At 48.5% G+C, this 19,052-nt stretch overlaps 1 protein-coding gene and 1 long non-coding RNA gene across 3 annotated transcripts in view; both read right to left on the reverse strand.

Annotated features, from left to right (window-relative positions):
• The window catches only part of LOC310694567, a 120,768-nt gene extending 117,792 nt beyond the window's left edge, over window positions 1-2,976 (reverse strand). The window contains exon 1 of the long non-coding RNA XR_014519756.1: window positions 2,755-2,976. This is a non-coding gene — a long non-coding RNA (uncharacterized lncRNA). The remainder of the gene's footprint in view (window positions 1-2,754) is intronic.
• Window positions 2,977-8,145: 5,169 nt separating this feature from the next.
• Window positions 8,146-15,360, reverse strand: LOC310694527 (homeobox protein SIX6-like). Of its 2 annotated transcripts, XM_083477666.1 has the most exons (4): window positions 15,313-15,360; window positions 12,639-13,166; window positions 11,055-11,218; window positions 8,146-10,264 (listed from the first exon to the last, which is right to left on the reverse strand). In XM_083477666.1, the coding sequence occupies exons 2-4, from the start codon at window positions 13,035-13,037 to the stop codon at window positions 10,096-10,098; spliced, it is 732 nt and encodes a 243-aa protein (XP_083333792.1). In that variant the 5' UTR covers window positions 13,038-13,166; window positions 15,313-15,360; the 3' UTR covers window positions 8,146-10,095. The 2 variants fall into 2 exon arrangements, with proteins under 2 accessions (XP_083333792.1, XP_083333791.1); XM_083477665.1 differs by lacking the exon at window positions 15,313-15,360 and having other exon boundaries at window positions 12,639-13,528.
• Between the last annotated feature and the right edge of the window lie 3,692 nt (window positions 15,361-19,052).

Consider the following 19,052-nt stretch of genomic DNA (forward strand, 5'->3'; position numbering starts at 1 on the left):
CTGTGGCATTTCTCAGCCCTAGGGATGGTGGGGATCAAACGGGGATCCTTAGTCATGCAAACCACAGCTCTTTCCCTCTTGAGTTAGCCTCTTAGCCAGGGGTTTGCAAGGCTTACCGGGATCACTCCCACAGAGATCCTCTGTGGGCCAGGCCGGCGCAGCGCAACACTGAAAATCGCGCCCGTGCAGAGGTGATTTTTGGCATCTGGGCATGCACAGAAGCGATTTCCAGAGCTGCGGAAGAGAGTCCCCCGCCACGCTGCACCAGTTTAGTGCAGCGCGTGGGGACTCGCCGAGTAGGCGGCTCAGTTCGGGGGTGGCTCATGGGCCAGTTACCAGGGGTCAGCAAACTTTCAGCAGGGGGCCAGTCCACTGTCCCTCAGACCTTGTGGGGGGCCAGACTATATTTTGAAAACAAATAATGAATGAATTCCTATGCCCCACAAATAATCCAGAGATGCGTTTTAAATAAAAGCACGCATTCTGCTCATGTAAAAACATGCTGATTCCTGGACCGCCTGCGGGCCAGATTTAGAAGGCGATTTGGCCAGATCTGGCCCCCAGGCCTTAGTTTGCCTACCCATGGGTTAAGCGATCCTCATGGGCTGCTTCCGGCCCATGAGCCTTAGGTTGCCGACCTCTGCTTTTAGCCCATCACAGAACAGTCCTGCTGTGCTGGTCCTGCTGACCATCTCCCCAGGGGTCTCGGACACTGCATAAATTATTTCAGCAAGGTACATACAATCTGTAATAGTAAAAAAAAAGTAATGTAAAGCTGAGTGTTAAAAGAATAGAATGAAACTGGCATTTTCCCACTTAAAACTGGGCAAGATGCCATAATTTGCACCCAACTTTTTTGGCTTTATGACTTTAGGGGTGGTTGCCCAATTTTTGAGATTTGGCAGTGAAAGAACCGTTTAAAGCACCAACTAACTTTTTGGGTCTCTGGTTTAATTTTAAAGCAGTAAAAATTACAAACTTGCCAAATAGATTGGCTTGAATATTAGCCTCCCAAATCTGCCATGTATAAAACCTGAGTGCAGCCTATCATTGCCCTCATAAGGTGGAGAAGCTGCAATCTAAGAGATTGGGGGGGGAGAGGGGAGAGGCTACTTTCAGACCAGTACAGTATACTGTATAGTCCAATGCAATATATGTTTCCTTGGTGCTTACTCCCAGGTAAGAAGGGCAGCTTAGTTCCACACACCCCCATCCATCAGTGGAAATCCTAAAGATAAACAATTAGATTGGGGTGGTGAGCCTGTGGCCTTCCAGAAGCTGCTGGACTACAATTCCCATCATCCATTTCCCATGCTGGCTGGGGCTGATGGGAGTTGGAGTCCAACACCATCTGAAGAACCATGGATGCCCCATCCTCTTAAGATATGAGATCCCTGATTGGTTAGGACATGTGCCAATGACAGGAGTGGGAAACCCGTGGCCTTCCACATGTTGGACTCCCAACTCCCATCGTCCCTCACTATTTTAGTGCTGGCTGGGGCTGATGGGAGTTGAAGTCCAACCGCCTCTGGAGTGTACCCAGTTGGCTACCCCTGCTGTAGCCCATCATCTGTTGGGCCCTCCTGATGTTGCTGGACTCAACTCCCATCAACCCCAGCCAGCGTGGCAAATGGGGATGATGGGCACTGTAGTCCAGGAACACCTGGAGAGGCACAGGTCTTCCCATCGCCACTCTCCTCCCTCTCATTTATTTGCCTGTGTGTTTTATTTTTCATGACCAATTAAGCCCAGGCAGAGCAAGGCCAAGGTTTTGAGGCCCTGCAGCCAAGTTGTCTGTATCTCTTTCCCGCTTCTGCCCTGGCAACCGCAGCAGCTGAGGAGAGATGCCTGCCTTGGCAGCGAGCAGATGGGAGTCAATTGCTCGGAAGTAAGTCGCTTCTCCCCGGGTGGTGGCTGCAAGGAAGCCTGTGGTGCTGTCCGATCCCTGCATCCTTGCACGCCTCAGAGCATCCTCTCATCCTCCCGGCGTTGCCATGGAGATGATGGCAGAGTGGCGGGGAGACTCAGGCAGGCGGGAGAGACGGGAACAGATCTCGCCTTGCTCTCTTCCTCCCCCTCATGCGGCTGCCCAGTCTTGGCCTGTAAAATCTCAACCTGCTGCCTTTTTCGCATAGCCAAGAACACCAGAAGAGCCCAGCTACATCAAGCCCTCCATCTTGTTTTCACAGTGGCCAAGCAGATGGCGACCCCGGAATCACCCCCCAGCAGGACTGGAGTGCAACAGCTACTCTCGCCACTTGTGATTCCCAGTAACCGTCATTCTGAGGAACTTTAGCTGCCTCCCAACACGAGGAGAACATAGCCGTTGTGGCTAGCAGCCGTTGAGGGTCTTACCCTTCTTCATTTTGCCCAATCCTCTTTTAAAAGTCGGCGGCCGTCACCGAACAACTGAACCTTTCAAAACCAATCATTTCCCACACTATCGATCTGCAGGTTCTTCTCTCTTCCTCTACCCCATCCCTGCTTCCCGGCTTTACCGAACGGCTTTTCCGTCTTTCATTTGATTCCAGGAAGATGGTGCTACAGGGGCAGTCTTGTTAGGGTGTGGATAATTGGGCCTGACTGCCTGCCCAGGTGGCCCCAGATCTCCTGCCCTTCCCCACCTTAAAAAATAAAAATAAAAATGGCCCCCATCCACAGTTTAAAGGGCATCTGGTCTCACAAAGACCCCAGCACTCCCAATTTATTTTGTCCAGAAGCATAAGTTTGCACACACTCTTCTTTTATTATTACAGTGGTACCTCGGGTTACAGACGCTTCAGGTTATAGACTCCACTAACCCAGAAATATTACCTCAGGTTAAGAACTTTGCTTCAGGATGAGAAAAGAAATCGTGCTCCGGCAGCACAGCAGCAGCAGGAGGCCCCATTAGCTAAAGTGATGCTTCAGGTTAAGAACAGTTTCAGGTTAAGTATGGACCTCCAGAATGAATTAAGTTCTTAACCCGAGGTACCACTGTACATTTATCTCCTGCCTTTCTTCACAAGGAGTTAAAGGGGGCAGACATGTTTCTTCCCCACTCTCCATTTTACCTGCACAACAGCCCTGTGAGGTAGGGTAGGCTGAGAGGCAGCGTTCCCTCCCTACCAAAGTCACCCAGTGTGATTATTTCGCCCTATAGGACGCACTTTTTCCCCTCCAAAAATGAAGGGGAAATGTGTGTGCATCCTATGGGGCGAATGCAGGCTTTCGCTGAAGCCTGGAGAGCCCCAGCGCCAGCCCCACAAGGTCGGGGGACAGAGGGAGGCAGAACGCCGCCATCCCGCTGTCTCCCGAAGTGGTTTGGAGGCTGACGGCGGGGAGACCCCGCCGCCAGCCCTGCAAGCTCTGGGGACAGTGGGGAGGCGCAGTGTGTCTCCCCGCTGTCCCCGGACCTGATCTCAAGGCGGGCGGCGGGGAGAAGAGCGCTTCTCCCCACTGCCGGCCCCACAAGCGCCTGGGAGAGAAATAAAAAAAAATTCCTTTATTCCCCCCCCCCCAAAAAAAATTGATGCGTCCTATGGGCCGGTGCGTCCTATGGGGCGAAAAATACGGTAGTTTGCGGCCAAGTGGGGATTTGGACCCTGGTCTCTCAGGTCCTACTCTGGTAACCCTAACTGCTGCACCCCTGCTGGTAAATTTGTGGTGTGCCCTGAGGCTTCTTAGGAATGGAGCAAAGGGCCCTGCTGTGGTGGCTTGGAAAGGCTGGCTCTAGATTTGGGAGCAATTAAAAAAACAAACAAACCCGTATGGATTGAAACCTTCCTTTCCCCTGTGGGCTTGTCTTGCTGCTGTGATCCCAGGAATCAAGGCTGCTTTGGAGCCAGACGTATCTGATAGCTCAGGAGAGGAGACTAAGGGCTTATCCTCACTTATCTTATGCCCTGCTCTTTCCAGGCAGTGGTCCACACTTTAGCACGCCTTGTGAAATCATTTTTGGATTTTTGCCCCAAGCTTTCCCTGCAAAAACACACTATTTAAAGCAGTGGTGTAGTGTGGGGGTGGGGCATAGGGGTGGTTGTCCTGGGTGCAAAATTGTTAGGGGGCACAAAAATTCCAACACCTGGTGCTGCCTCAATGCAGCCGTGCTTTCCTTTCATCATTGAAAATGGCTTCTCCACGCGAACCAGGAAGTGACCTCTCCAGACAACTTAAACATTCTTCTTAGAATCATAGAATAGAATCCTAGAATCATAGAGTTGGAAGAGACCACAAGGGCCATCGAGTCCAACCCCCTGCCAAGCAGGAAACACCATCAGAGCACTCCTGACATATGGTTGTCAAGCCTCTGCTTAAAGACCTCCAAAGAAGGAGACTCCACCACACTCCTTGGCAGCAAATTCCACTGTCGAACAGCTCTTACTGTCAGGAAGTTCTTCCTAATGTTTAGGTGGAATCTTCTTTCTTGTAGTTTGGATCCATTGCTCCGTGTCCGCTTCTCTGGAGCAGCAGAAAACAACCTTTCTCCCTCCTCTATGTGACATCTTACCTCTGTTCTTACCTCTGTCACTGCAATCTCCTGGGTGACGCAGCCGCCGTTAGGCAGTTGAATGCACATGTATACTCCGTTCTTTTCCCTCTCTGCCACCTACCACCTCCACGCAGCCCTGAGTGCTGGCAACTGTTGTAAACAAAATCTGGTCTTGTTCCCTTATGGAGTGCACAAGAGCCCTTATAGAGTCCTTTGTAGGTTCCCCATCGGTAGGAGAAAATAACAGAGGCCAACCAGAGAATATTGAGAAGCAAAGCAGCTAGTATACCTGATCTTTATTAACACTGTTGCAACAGAGTGCTCCCCTCACATACAGGAGGATGGAGGAGGACCCAGAACAAAGGTGTGCCTCCCCTTATATAGACATTTTGAAATTCCCTGCCCTGGAGCTCAAGACCATCTTCAGAAACATACGGTACATACAGACTTCACAGAAGGGGTGTAGCCCAAGACCACCCCCCAGATACATCATACCTACATCATAGAAAAGGCGGTCTACAACAGAAATCTGAGTGCTTTGTTTATCTCCTGTCTGCCAGGTTATCTGATAATGCCTTATCTGATTGCTTTTCCTGGTAGTCTGGCCATTCCTTTGAGATGGTAATCACTTAATTCCTGAGACAATGGGAAGGTTCCCTCTCCCTCCTTGCAGAGAAACATTTGGTCAGTTTGGGAGTCAAAATGGTTTCAGGATTATATTCCTGTGCTGCTCCAGACATGTGGTTTATATATTTATGTATGTGTTTGCTTGGTACATTTATGAACATTTATTATATATCTAAGACCTTAAAATTCTTATAACACAACCCACAGTACACCACTACATTAAGGCTGAATCGGAGCAAAAGTAAATCCAGTTTTTATGCAGATTGCCGCTTGCTCCGATTGAGCTTTAAAAGAGCAGGTTTTGTGGGGAAACCAAAATAAAGGGTTTGCTCAGACATGGAGCTTTCAATTATGGACCATGCCTGGAAAGAGCAGGAGTCATATAAGTGCTGATAAGCCCTGAGAGTGGGACTGGTTGGAATTAATACAACCGAGATCTTTAAACAAAATGCTGCCAAGTGGCGGGCTTCTATTCAGGGTTCGAGCCATGTCCCTTCCCAGCGCGCTCCATGCCATGCCTATTGTATGCACTCAGTCCACACTGAAGCTGTTTCAGGTTCCTTTTAATGGTGGCTGGTGCCCATTGGGGCAGAAGGCAGGGAGCACACCAGTAGGTGGCGCCAGAGCCATTGACAGGCTGAGCCATTCTAAGTTTGGTCCCCATCCTCACTGAGTTCTACAAGGAACAACACTGGGACTAAGGAAGAAGAAGGTTTCAGGCAGCAGCACCCCCTGGACTGGATGCAAGCTAGAATATTTGAGTGGGGGACCTGTAGCCTTCCAGAACTTGCTGGATTACAACTCCCATCCTCCTGGGCCACTTGCAAGGCTGACAGGGCAGTGCCTCATTTGCCCTAATGGACCAGCCTCCACTTGGATCCCCAGGTGCGGTTTGTTTGCCTACATATGGAGAATGACTTGGCTCTTGGATGTGACTTAGCAGCAGATTTTAGGGAGGACAAGGCTTTCATTTTTTTAAAAAAAATAATATTTATTGAGTTTCCAAAAATTTAAACACTACAAACAAAAAACAAAAAACAAACGAAAAACAACACAATACAATGCAAAAATACTACAAAACACTAACACATAAGACAAACAAAACAAAACAAAGACCATTTAAAACACATTAAACAATTTCAATGTCATATCTTTCGTTCGCTTATTTCCACGACTTCCTCACACCTCCCTTTTTGTATTCCACATCAATTAATTATTTCAGCAATTCCTTTCCATCTTCCTCTGTTTTCTATCCTATAATTATCTTAACACATTCTAACCTTATTTTGTTCCCTTTAATGCTCTATTAATCTATTTATACTTAATTCCTTATAACATTTCTGCTAAAGCCATATAACTTCATTCCAACTTTGTTCTAACATTCATTAATTTTGCAATATTTCTATAAATAGTCTTTAAACTTCCAGTCTTCTTCCACCAGCTCTTCTCCCTGGTCTCGGATTCTGCCGATTCTCTCAGCCAGCAAAAAGCAGATGATTCACAACAAAATTTAGGGGTCTGGCAGGGCAAGTCCACCTCCTTCTTTAGCATCCGTTAATATCTTAAATTTTACTTGAGGCTTCCTGCCCTGCCAACCAAATCTAGAGACGTCCCTCTCCCACCTCCTGAGACAATCCCTCCCATCCAAAGCTTGCAATGTTTGAAAGAAAAACAACATCCCCGACATCACAGCAACCCTCGTCCCCACCACAGCAACTCGGCCCAACAATAACAACTTCCAATTTAACCCTATTTCCAAATCCCCCTTCTCTTCAAGCCAACGTCCTTCACAGTTGCCCTTGAATAGATTCACATTTCTGGCGGTCATACTAACCCCCAAATACCTCTCTTTCTCAACCAATGTTAGTCCTATCTCCTCCTGAAACTCTATCAAGCTTTTCTTTTCCTCGGGTAGGGCTCTGATCCTCAATTTCATCTGTTTCTCTTTAAGTTCAGTCATAACAAGTGTCAGCTTGTATTCATCAAGTTGTCCTTGTATGGATGGGACTCTCTCTCCAATTGAATCACTTTAACTTCAGCAGCAAGGGTTTCCTCCTTAACTTCATCCGCAGTTTGCCATATCAGGGTAGATTCCTGTATCAATTTCTGGGTGGTTTCTGTATTGGTATTCACCTTTTGTCCCAGGTTATTTAAACTTTCTGCCATTAAGTCAATTTTAATATTTACAGCATCCACTTTCATATTTATCACATCCATTTTCTTGTGAAGCTGTTCCAGTGAATCATTTATTTTCACTAATACAACCGCTAAGGCCTCTTCTGGCGACATTCCATCTTCCCCATCTGCCATAACACTCAATAGATTCAAGGTCAGTCTCACAGTCTCACGGTTTTTATCTTACAGCTGGAAATTTCCAAGCCCAGATCTTATATAGCCGTCAGTTTCAAGAACTTCCACTAGAGGGAAACAGTTTCTATTTGTATTGATAAATAATATCCTCTTATAGGCACAGTTCAAACGACCCAAAACTAATTTCAATTTTCAGTTACTTTCACTGCTGGAGACAGTAGAAACAATGTATCTTCTCTTATGCTAACTGTCAATGAACGATCCAAACACTGTCAATAAACGTCCCATCAAGCGTCGGACCTACTAGCAGCCCGTTCCCAGGGTCCGAGCGGCGGTATTTTACCTCTCTTGGTCTCTTCCGCAGGCAAACTCAGTCCACAACTCCCCCCCTCTTCTCCTGCCTCCAAGGGGGGGGGGTTATATTCTTTACTTATGAAAATTTAGTCTTTTACAAAAAAGCTTTCCAAGACTTCAGCTTGCAGCCTCAATTGCTTCAGTCTATTTACAAAAGGGGAAGGCGGACTTCCTGTATTGAACCTTCCCCGTTTCGATGCCAAATTAGACGTTTTAAAAATCCAATTTTCCCGATTAAGCTCTACTCACGGGTAGTTACTTTAGAGTCAAATTGTCCACAGGAAAAAGTCAGCGCTCTCCGACAACAGCTATGCGGCTTCGCTCCGTGGAAGAAGCGATTCGAAGCCCCACGCCGCTCACCCCACGTCGCTCCGGATCCCCGAAACCGGGTTTCCCCGCGAGTGGGGGAGGCGCAAAAGGTGCCCGCTGAATCCCACGCTCACAGGCATCTCCCGCCTGTGATTTTTAACGGGTCTCCGCCTTCGCCGTGGCGGCCAGACCCAGATTTCCACGGAGCTGATTCCTCCCGATCAGAGGAATCCAGCCATTGCTGGAGGCGCCTCCCCGGAAGTCCAGAGGACAAGGCTTTCAATGGCTACTAATCACACCTCCACTTTCAGAGGTATCTTGTGCCTCTGAATATCAGCCTAAGCCAGCAGGCTTGCCTTAGCTCATGGATAGGTAAATTAAGGCCCGGGGGTCGGATCCAGCCCAATCGCCTTCTAAATCCGGCCCGCAGACGGTTCGGGAATCAGCGTGTTTTTACATGAGTAGAATGTGTCTTTTTATTTAAAATGCATCTCTGGGTTATTTGTGGGGCATAGGAATTTGTTCATTTCCCCCCAAAAAATATAGTCCAGCTCCCCACAAAGTCTGAGGGACAGTGGACCAGCCCCCTGCTGAAAAAGTTTGCTGACCCCTGCCTTAGCTCTTCTTATTACACAGGGTTCCAGCCTTTTCAAAGTGTTGATCATAGCTGTATCCCGTCATTCCTTCTCATTCCAAACGCTTCTCTTCTCAGCCTCATGCCTGCAAAAGGGAGCCACTAGAGCATCCCTTTGTTTGTTTTTAAGTGACGCATCGCCTCCGGAATGCAAAGCCACCATCATTTATTAATGCGGCGCTGGCATTTTTAGTGGCGCTCTCTAGATATTAGAATAGAATCGTTTTACTGATACTGTGCCGTAAATATACTCAGCAGTTTACACAGAGAGAGATAAACAAACAACCCCGAAAGAGAGGCCTCTGCAGCCCCCGCCCCCCGGGGGAGACCTCAATCTAAATTTATGTGGCAGAGGATGAAATCGGAGGGGTTTGGAGCCAAACTAAACAAGGGATTAATGCAAGGAGATGCAGGATACCTGTATGGACATCTTGTTTCAACTGAGGGATGGAGGGATGCAAAGGATTTAGCCAAAAGCTTCCTGGACACAGTGGCTGGGCCCCAACCCCTAGGTGTGGCTGCAAGTGCCCTGGTTGCTGGTATGTCTCTGACAAAGTACACCCAGTGACCAAAAAGGTGCGGAAAGCTGCTTTCGACCGTTCCCCAGAAGGTGATTGGTGCTGTCAGTTATTTAACAGACATTCCTTTGGATCGAAATCAGCAAGAGCATCACTGATATAGGTGCATCCATCCTTAACCCCTGCCCCAGACCTCTTTTTAATCTACAAATACCCCCATATATGTTCTCTTTCTCTCCTTACTTCTCATTCACTTTTGCTTTAACTCCGAAACCTCCCAAATCTATTTCCTCTCCCCTCACTCCTGGCTTCTCCTCGCCCTCTTCTCTCCAGTCCTGGCTACAGACTCAGCAAGACGTCATCCCGGATGCCTTCGTGAGCAGGGAGCGCTTCCCTCCCACTGGTTTAGGACCCAGAGAACTACAGAAGGGCCTGGTGGTGTGAAGTGAAGATCTGGGGAGGCTTATTCTTTCATTCTGGTTAAATTAGATGCTGCCCAAGGCAGGCTTGAGAGAAGAAAGCCTGGAGTCTTCACTGCTCAGGAGCCTGCAATTCTTAAGCCCGGGTCCTGGCGCCCCTTCTCTCGAGGCAAATAAACCTATTTTTTTGTAAAGTGGCAACGAGACTCCAGGTTTAGCTCCTTCGAAGGACGCCAGCGCTGCAAAGCTGCTCAGGGGAAGGCAAGCGGGATAACAGGGAAGTTAGCCAATAAACTCTCCGTTCCCATAATTCCTGCCACACCCTCAATCTTGGCACCTGGTTCTCTTTCCTTAAAACCTCCCCAACCCCATTCCATAAGTAATGGGGTTCGTGATGACTGCATCTCATTCCCATTGGTCGTGCCCTGCATCTCCCACAACCCCTCGGCTGGATCAGTCTTCCCAGGTCTCCCCGGCTCTTTGGCTGTTTTCATCGTCACTGGTGGCTGCGGTGGGATCCGTCTGCTCCCCGGGTGTGCTGCTCTCTTCCACCAAGCACAGCTTGCTATTTAGGGTCTCAGTTTGGACGTCTCTAGGCTGGGTTGATGGCTCCTTTTGCAGCCTAATAATAATAATATTAATAATATTAATAATATTAATAATAATAATAATAATAATAATAATAATAATAATAATAATAATAATAATAATTTCTACCGTGCCCACCTGGGTGGGTTTCCCCAGCCACTCTGGGCGGCTCCCAACAGAATATTAAAATTATGATAAAACATTAAAAACTTCCCAATACAGGGCTGCCTTCAGATGTCTTCTAAAAGTCAGATGGTTGTTTATTTCCTTGACATCTGAAGGGAGGGCATTCCACAGGGCAGGTGCCACTACCGAGAAGGCCCTCTGCCTCCCTCCCTGTAACCTCACTTCTCGCAGTGAGGGAACCGCCAGAAGGCTGGTAACAAATGGAGGGAGCAGAACAATGGAATAATTTTTTTAAAGCCATGTGGATTTTTTAAAAAGGGGGCTAGGAAGGACCCCCCCCCATGGTTACTGAAGAGTACGGTCGATTCATCCCAGCCTGTCTTCTTGAGACTGCTGCTTAGGTATTCTTATGAAATGGAGATGCCAGAGATTGTAGTGGGAAACTTTGGCATGATAGAGATGCAGTGGCGTAGCGTGGGGGGTGCAGGGGGGGCCGGCCGCAACGGGCGCAACATCTGGGGGTTAGGGTTAGGGGGCGCAAATCCACGTGTTAGGGGGTGCAAATCCACGGGTTAGGGGGCGCAAATCACTTGCCTTGCCCCGGGTGCTGACAACCCACGCTACGCCACTGTAGAGATGTTCTACTGCAGTTTGAGTCAGGCCAGGCCTGCCTTGCACTCTCTCCAGCTCTTTCTCACCTGTGCTTGGCTGATGCTGCGCGGTCTCTCTGCCGGCGGTTTTTAAACCAGTTCCCCACTTGGGTGGGGGTGAGCCCTGTCGCCTGGGCCAGGTGCCTCTTGCGGGAAGGGTTAGGGTACGGATCCTGAAGGTACCACTCCCGCAGGAGGTTCCGCGTCCTTTCCTGGGGGGAAAGGAGAACGGATGTCAGGCCACAGGACAGGTGCAAAGGAACGAGGAAAGAAAATACTCTTCTGCAGAGGCTGAAAAGCAGAATCAACTTATGCTCCATTTAATGATGTCTTTACTCTCAAATTCCCTTCCCTTCAAGAGGTGTCCTTGTCTCCACCCCTCTATTCTTCTCCGTGCCTGCTGTTCTTTTTCATATTTTCTTTTTACGATCACTTGCTTTTGTTTTAAATTCATTGTCTTTTGCTGGTTTTAATATATGTGTGTATATGGTTCTTTTCTTGCTTATAATATTGTGAGTCACTTTGAGCTGCCATAGTAAACAAGAAAGTAATACATATAATTACTGATGATAATAATAATAAATAATATTATTACATCCCCCCCCCCTTAATGTGATGGATCCTGCTGTTTGCCAACACTTGCTCAACTTGTTTTATAAGTGGGACAAACCAGCCTGTCAGCTGTTCCTTCCTTCCGGACAGTCCATCCCATAATCCCACTCCATTTGATCACCACCCTTCCTCCCCCCCCCCCCGTCCAGCTAACAGGCAGCTAGCAGTCTGTGACCACAAAGTATACTCAGTCAGCCCTCGTTGTTTTTGGGGAGTGGGGGGGGGTGGGATTCTAGTGGAGAAGCACACAGACGTGTCAGCTGCCCCTGATTGCTTTGCTTGCCAAACTCACCTCCCCGATCGCCCTTCTCACACACCACACCAAATTGCTCCGTTTGGTAAATTGCTGTGTGAAGCCCCCCCCCCCTCTTTGTTAAGCATCACTTCTGACGCACTTGATGGAGTTTGGAGCTGCCTCCATTAAACAGCTCACTTGTCCATTTGCATGGCTGCCTATTGGCAGCCAAGCGAACTGCAGAGCGTGACAACACCTTGCATTTTTATGTATATAGGAAGATATATACAAGTGGTTTTTGCCAGGCTGGAATGTATCTCTGTACTCTGATCATGCCTCTTGTCTGCCTGGATGGAGGATAGAGAGTGCTGTGTGAGTGACTGTAGAAACTAGCCTATTGAAGAGCAGTAATTTGCATGTGTTGCTCCACCCACTTTTGCATCTGGCCCCGCCTACCCACTTTTGCATCTGGCCCTCGGAAGGTTGCTTGGAAGGCAGTGTGGTCCTTGGGCTGAAAATGGTTCCCGATCCCTAATGCAGATCTAGATCCTGTTTGTCTCCATGGCAACAGGGCAACGTCTTTAGACATGTAAATGTCGGTACTCAACTGGCCAGCTAAGGACGTTAACTTACAAAGAAACCAGTCTGACCAGTTCAGGGGTCTCTTCTAAGATTCCAAGCCTCCTTGATACAGAAACACAGGCATGGAAGGGACACGTATATATCATACAGACTGACCCCCCTCTCCCCAAAACTCTATAGCAATATAATCAGGTCCTGCTCACCTTGAAGCCATTCACTTTCTGCTCCCCATCTTGGCCAGAGTCCCTCGGCAGACCAGGGACCTTCTTCCGGGCAGGTGATCGGTCTGGCGGATGTATTGAGAACCTGTCTCCGGGCCGCAGGGCGCCAAACGGTTCCAGGTGGTAGGCGGCCACAGTGGCCTGGCTGCAGTAGGGCGCCAGCCACGCAGCCGAGGGAATTGGGCTGCTGAACAACTCCAAGTCATGGCAATTGGCGTGAGTGCAGCCGAGGCCTTCAGGGTGCCGGAGGGCGAGCGACGGCGGGAGGGACCACAGGAAGCGGGCGAGGCGCTCAAATTCTCCGCTCTCCTGCAGGGCTTCGCAGACGCGAGCCACCTGGCTTGGGGAGAAGAGGGGGACACTTGGTGGGGGCAAGGTCATCTTGGGGGACGGGCTGAGGCTACTGGGAAGCTAGGCGAGGCAGGCCTACGGGGCGAGGGGGAGCAAGATGGCCGAGCTAGGGGTGTGGGGAAGGGTCTACAGGACACAGTGGCAGAACACCCAGAATGCCTTGGGTGGAGGAGGGAGGGAGGGAAGTATCAAGGAGAAGGAGACATAATACGAAACAACACAAGTATTGTCAGTAGAAGCCCTCAGTGATGTTGTCATAGGAACAGGGTGAGGAGTTGCAACCCTCTCCCCAAATCAGATTCTCTTCTGGAATAGAAGAGCCCCAGTTGCAGGATCAGGCCAAAGGCCCAGCTAGTTCAGCGTCCTGTTCTCACAGTGGCCAACAGAAGCCTCACAAAAGCCTGCAAGGTGGACCTGAGGACAGTAGGCCCACTGCTCTTCTCTTCTAACAACAGCCTCTGATTCTGGAAGCAGAAGCCACTGTTGGTTCCCAGCAACTGGTATTCAGAGTCATCTGGACTATTTTTAATGTATTTCTTTTATTTTCGGGACCCTGGACTCATAATCTGATGCCCTTCTTTGTGTGGCCCCTCCATGAGAAGTCTGGAGGGTGGCAACACGAGAACAGGCCTTTTTTGTGGTTGCTCCCCATTTGTGGTTGCTTCCCAGGGAGGCCCGCCAGGCACCTTCCTTACATGTCTTTAGGCACCAGGCAAAACCTTTCCTCTATAACAAGGCCTTTGGCCTTTAACTACCTGTAGCCTTTTAGGAAATGGGCGGGATGTTTTAAATGTATTTTTATTTCCTCTTGGTTTTAATGTATACCCTCCAACACTTTGAAGCCAACATCCGGGATGCCATCTTCCTGGTTTCCAACTTCCCATTTTTTAATCGCAACTATACCCATTTTGGTTGTCGTAATCTTGGGTGATTTCGCGCCCTGGCCTCCTCCTCCCAAAGATGCACATTTTGGGTGCCTGCGCAAGATTGCAGCCCCCCAAAATAGTGCTTTTGGGGGTGGGGAATGGCCTCCGTTTTCTCGCGATAAAAAACGGGATGTCTCCGTTTATCCCGGACACTTGCAAGGTCTGTTAATATCTCTATGTGGGGTTTATTGTCTGTTAGTTTGGTTGGTTGTAAGTCTCTCTGGGCGGCCTTGGGCATGATAAAATAATAATAATAATAATAATAATAATAATAATAATAATAATAATAATAATAGATAACAACAACAATAATAAATGTACACTCTTCCCACCCTCTCAGAGGAACCCAGGGGAGCAAACAGCAAATGATAAAATAACAAAAGCGCCTTTAAAACTATTTAAAAGCCAGTTCCAATGCAGATGCAGACTGGGATGAATATCTCTTCTTAAAAGGCTCATAGGAAGAGGAAGGTCTTTGCTAGGCTGCAAAAAGACAACAGAGATGGCCAGGCTGTCTAATAGCTAAGGAGAGAGACTTCCAAAGTTGGGGCCACCACACAAAAGGCCCAATTCCTACGTTGTGCGGAAGGGACATCCTAGAAAGATAGTCTCTGCGGGACTCCTTCCCCTGAAGAGTGAACTGATTTGGTATATAAGAGGTGAAATGATCCTGGTCCCAAGTTCTTATAGGGATTTATGCAACCAAAGCCAACGCCTTGAACTTAGCCTGGTAGTTAATTGGCTGCTAGACTCTTCTAGCCAGAGGGAATTTCCCCGGGCACAATATCCACTTGATGTATTTAGAAACCCACCCTACTATGCAAACATCGGGGGCGTCATTGATGGAGGAGGGTGGGTGGGACACCCTTTGCTCCTCTCCCCAGCCAAAATGGCTTTAGATCACCTGCAATGATTCTTCAGGAGAGCAACTACACCTCTGTCTCTTAGGAGATCACAGAAAGCACACCCTAGAGCAACCCATCTCGAGATTCCTGCCACCCCAACTTTGCAATTCCAAATCACACCCCTCCGAAACTCCCTTGTCACCCCCACACACCCTGCCACTCAGATTGCCAACTTTCACACAAGCCTCGTTCCGCTGCCCCTTTACCAATGACTTGATCTGCAGGAATAAACAGGCCATCCATCGCCTTTATTTCCTCTCCTCTCGTTGATTTCCACAGATCAAGATGCCATTAACGGTGCAGGAATAGGCTGGGATTTCCGCCCCACCCTCCCAAACAGTTGGCAACTCCACCTTGAACTGAAACCTGAAATCGCACCTATACCAGACCTTTCCCTGTCGGTATCCAAGCCCTGCTCATCTCAACTCCCCCCCATTTTTTAAAAAAAGCTATTCATACACAAATGTTGCTTACCTTTTTTATACACCCCAAATGCCTTCCTTGGTGGGTTTTAGAGCCGGGGAATCGCTGGGGACATCCAGGTGAAGAATCTAGAGGTGCCGGGTCATCCTTAAAGGTTCCAGCGCTCCGTGGGGACCCTCGGCCGGTTGCTGTTTGCGGCAAAAGAATCTCCCTTTCTGCATTGAGAGTTTCTTCTCAAACGCCTTGGGATGAAGCCTTGATGCTTTGGCACCCTGATTACCGGGAGCTAATCGCCACGCAAGAGGGTTTTAAACAGCTCAGGGAGAGGTTGCCTTGTGAGTGGTTTGAAGCGCTGACTTATTAATGTGTCAAAGGGGAGGTTGGACTTCAGCCGCTAGGCGATCTCAAAAGGTCTCTCTGGCATTAGGCGCTGCGAAGGAAGGGAGAGGCAGATGGGTGGGCGAGATTGGGAGACCCGAGTTCCCCCCCTGAAGTGAATCTGGGGGTCTCCTGCTGATTCTATCGGGGTCAGCCCTAGATTCTGACCCCAGTTTCCCCCAGCGCGGTTGATGCCGCAGTTTAATCCGGCGCTTAAATTTTTTGTGTCTATTTTACACACACAGTTACACACTTCCTTGGGTGTGTGTGGGAATCACCACTTGAATTGACTTCCACACAAACGGGCCTGGGCCTTAAGGTCAGCTTCGGAGGTCATGATTTGTTTCCCCAACAGCCCTGATAGTGAGGGGGAGAAATTCGTGTTCAGTTCATCTTTAAAGGCCTAGGGCAAAGTTGTGCGCTGAAATGCATGTATTTGTGAAAACAACATACAAAAAGCATTGTATTTCAGGAAATTGCTCAGCGAAAATGTGTATATTTAGGCAACGTTTTCAGAGGACAATGTGTCTATTTGGGAGATATTTGTTCTGAAATGTGGGTGAATTTTTTGAGGACTTAAAAAAATCAACTCATTTTCAAACTGATGTGGAAGTGCGGAGAATTTAAGACTAGAAAAAAATGAGAAACTGAAACAAAAATTGACAGATTTGCCCCTCCCTTGATATTGTTTATGGCATAAATCCACCAAGCCCCTTCATTTCCTATATTTAGGAAGACACCTTAGAACAGGCTTAAAAAATATATAAATAGTGTGTGTGGCTTACTGTATTCTGATGCACCATATGAGCTGCTTTTAGTTTATTCCGATGTTACTCTGATTCTCATTCTTGGAATTTTTTTAAATGTTTGCATTAAAAACATTTTAAAAAATTAAAAACATTTTTTAAAAATGTTTGCATTTGATTCTGTTCATTCAGTTTTACAGTTTTCCGCTGTTGCCCATGCTCCCGTATGTGTCATGTGACCTGTGTGAGCTCACAGAGGCCCAAAGACACACTGTTTGGGGGCGCCATTATCGCATGGTGCCGAAAAATGTGCATTTTGGAGAGCCAGACAAGATTGTGGCCCTGAAAAAAGTGCTTTTTTCAGTGCGGGAGTGCTTGGGGGGGGGGCAAGATCTTGGCATGAAATCGTGCAAGATCACGGTGCCCAAAATGGCCGCCATGCTCTTGTATGAGAAAACAGGATGTCCCATTTCCCCCCCAGGACACCTGCAGTTTATGGGCTTGCTGGGCCTTCGGCCTGATCCCATGTTCTTATGAGTAACAAATAATTGTGACGATTATGGTAAAGATGAAGTCGCTGGACTGGTAATTTAGGACGGATTCATTTGCAAGACTCCTTCCACCCAACCCCACAAAGGATCATATCCACATAGCACAGGGACGTTGCCATGCAACAGGGCCTGGCCTATTTTGGGCCTGGCCTGAATAGCATGAGACAACCCTCTGTAGCTAGAAAGCAGGAAAATGTGAGGATCTCTCCACCCCCTGGGTGTTTGCTTAGGCATGAAGTGAGGTCATTAAGCAGCAGCAGGATGGAGACAGGCGTCAGGTTTTAAGAGCAGTCGCAGCGGGATCTTCACCCAAAGTCTTTAAAATTTGCATTCGAGATGGGTATATCTGGACCACTTTTGCCCTTCGGCTCTGGGGGGGGGGGGAGTTATCCCTGCCATGTTTATTCATTTATACATCCACTCCATCCTTCCCTTAAAAAAAACAACAAACTAACTAAATTGCTAACATTTGAAAGAGAGAGAAAAACACTTGCAAAATGGCCCCGGGGGAATTGGGGAGGGTTTGTCACGTTATGGATGCTAGCCAATCAGTGTCTGCCACAGCCAGTCTCCCACTTGGCCCAAGAGTTCCAGAACTCATTTCTTAAGCGTTCATCCTGAGAGGATAAGGGATAACAATGGAATTGACTCAACGGCACAGGGGCAAAGCATCTGCTTTGTGTGTGGAAGGTCCCAGGTTCAATCCCTGGCGTCTCTAGGTAGGGCTGGGAAAGACTTTCTGCCGGAAACCCTGGAGAGCTGCTGCCCATCAGTGTGTAGTAGATAGTAGTAAACTAGATGGACCAATTCCACATCCCATCCCCATCCTCTCCAACAAAAGGGCTCTCAAGGGGCAGGTGAGGGTAAGCCCTTCTGTTGGAGCCAGTGTGGTGTAGTGGTTAAGAGCGGTGGTCTTGTAATCTGGGGAACCGGGTTCGCTTCCCCACTCCTCCACATGCAGCTGCTGCCAGTCACAGTTCTCTGAAGTCTCTCAGCCCCACTCGCCTCACAGAGTGTTTGTTGTGGGGGAGAAAGGGAAAGGAGAATGTTAGCTGCTTTGAGACTCCTTCGGGTAGTGATAAAGCGGGAAATCAAATCCAAACTCCTCCTCCTCCTCCTCTTCTTCTTCTTCTTCTTCTTCTTCTTCTCTCCTGAGAGAACTGCTGTTGGCCAAGGCAGGTGACGCAGTATCTCATACCCTCCAAGCGTCCTGATTTTCCAGGGACAGACCAAAGGCTTCTGATTAGATACCGGAATGTCCCTATTTTCCCCAACAACAACACCAGCACCAAGATGGGGGAGGACAATGAGGAGCTCTGGAAGGTGCAATCGGAGGGCAGGGCCGTCCTGGGTTCGAGAGGAAAGAGAGAACAGAGCAGAGTGCAAGGAGCCTTGGTTTTTTAAAAAATTGCTTTGTGCATCTACGTCTCATCTTGCGTCTTTCTAACATTTATTTATAGGTGTGTGTCCCCCCCCCCTTTTTGTAAATCTACCAAATAATAAAATGAAATTAGGATTAAGGGGCTTTCTCGGGACGGTGGAGGAGGGCATGGGGGCTGTCTCCCATTGGCATAGTGGTGGAGGAGATGCTTGGGGGGTGGACAAAAAAATGGGGGGTCAGTTGTTGGGGAGTGTGAAATGTCTCTATTTTCTTCTGTTGGAGGGTATGGTGTCTTCCTCTGAGCAAAGAGATTGTTCCCTGGGGCCAACTTCTTGGTGTGTCTGGTTCCTTGCAAGCCTGCGGAGGGCAGGGGGGAATTTTGGCAGGGGAGGGGGGGAGAGACAAAGAGGGGTGAGGGGGGGGATTTAAGCTGCTGAGAGGCTAGTGGCACACAAAGCGGATTGCCTGCGCCCAGGGTGTGCGCCAAGCGGCAGCTGTGTTAAATAGCCTTTCCCAGGATCAGGCCAGCAAGTAGCTTCCCCTGAAGCAGGAATTGATGAGCCTTAAGGGATTAGGGTGACAACAGCCACACCGATCAGCCACTTAGCATTCCTGCACTGGGTTAAATAACACCTGTTTGACCCACCGGCTCCTTGCTAAGCTGCCAGGGAGGCCCACGCCTCCTCTGCAACACACACACAAACACACAGAGGTCCAGGTAATGGGCTCTCCACA

This window comes from Podarcis liolepis, assembly GCF_965112155.1.
Source record: "Podarcis liolepis genome assembly, chromosome: 15".
Lineage (NCBI taxonomy): Eukaryota > Metazoa > Chordata > Lepidosauria > Squamata > Lacertidae > Podarcis > Podarcis liolepis.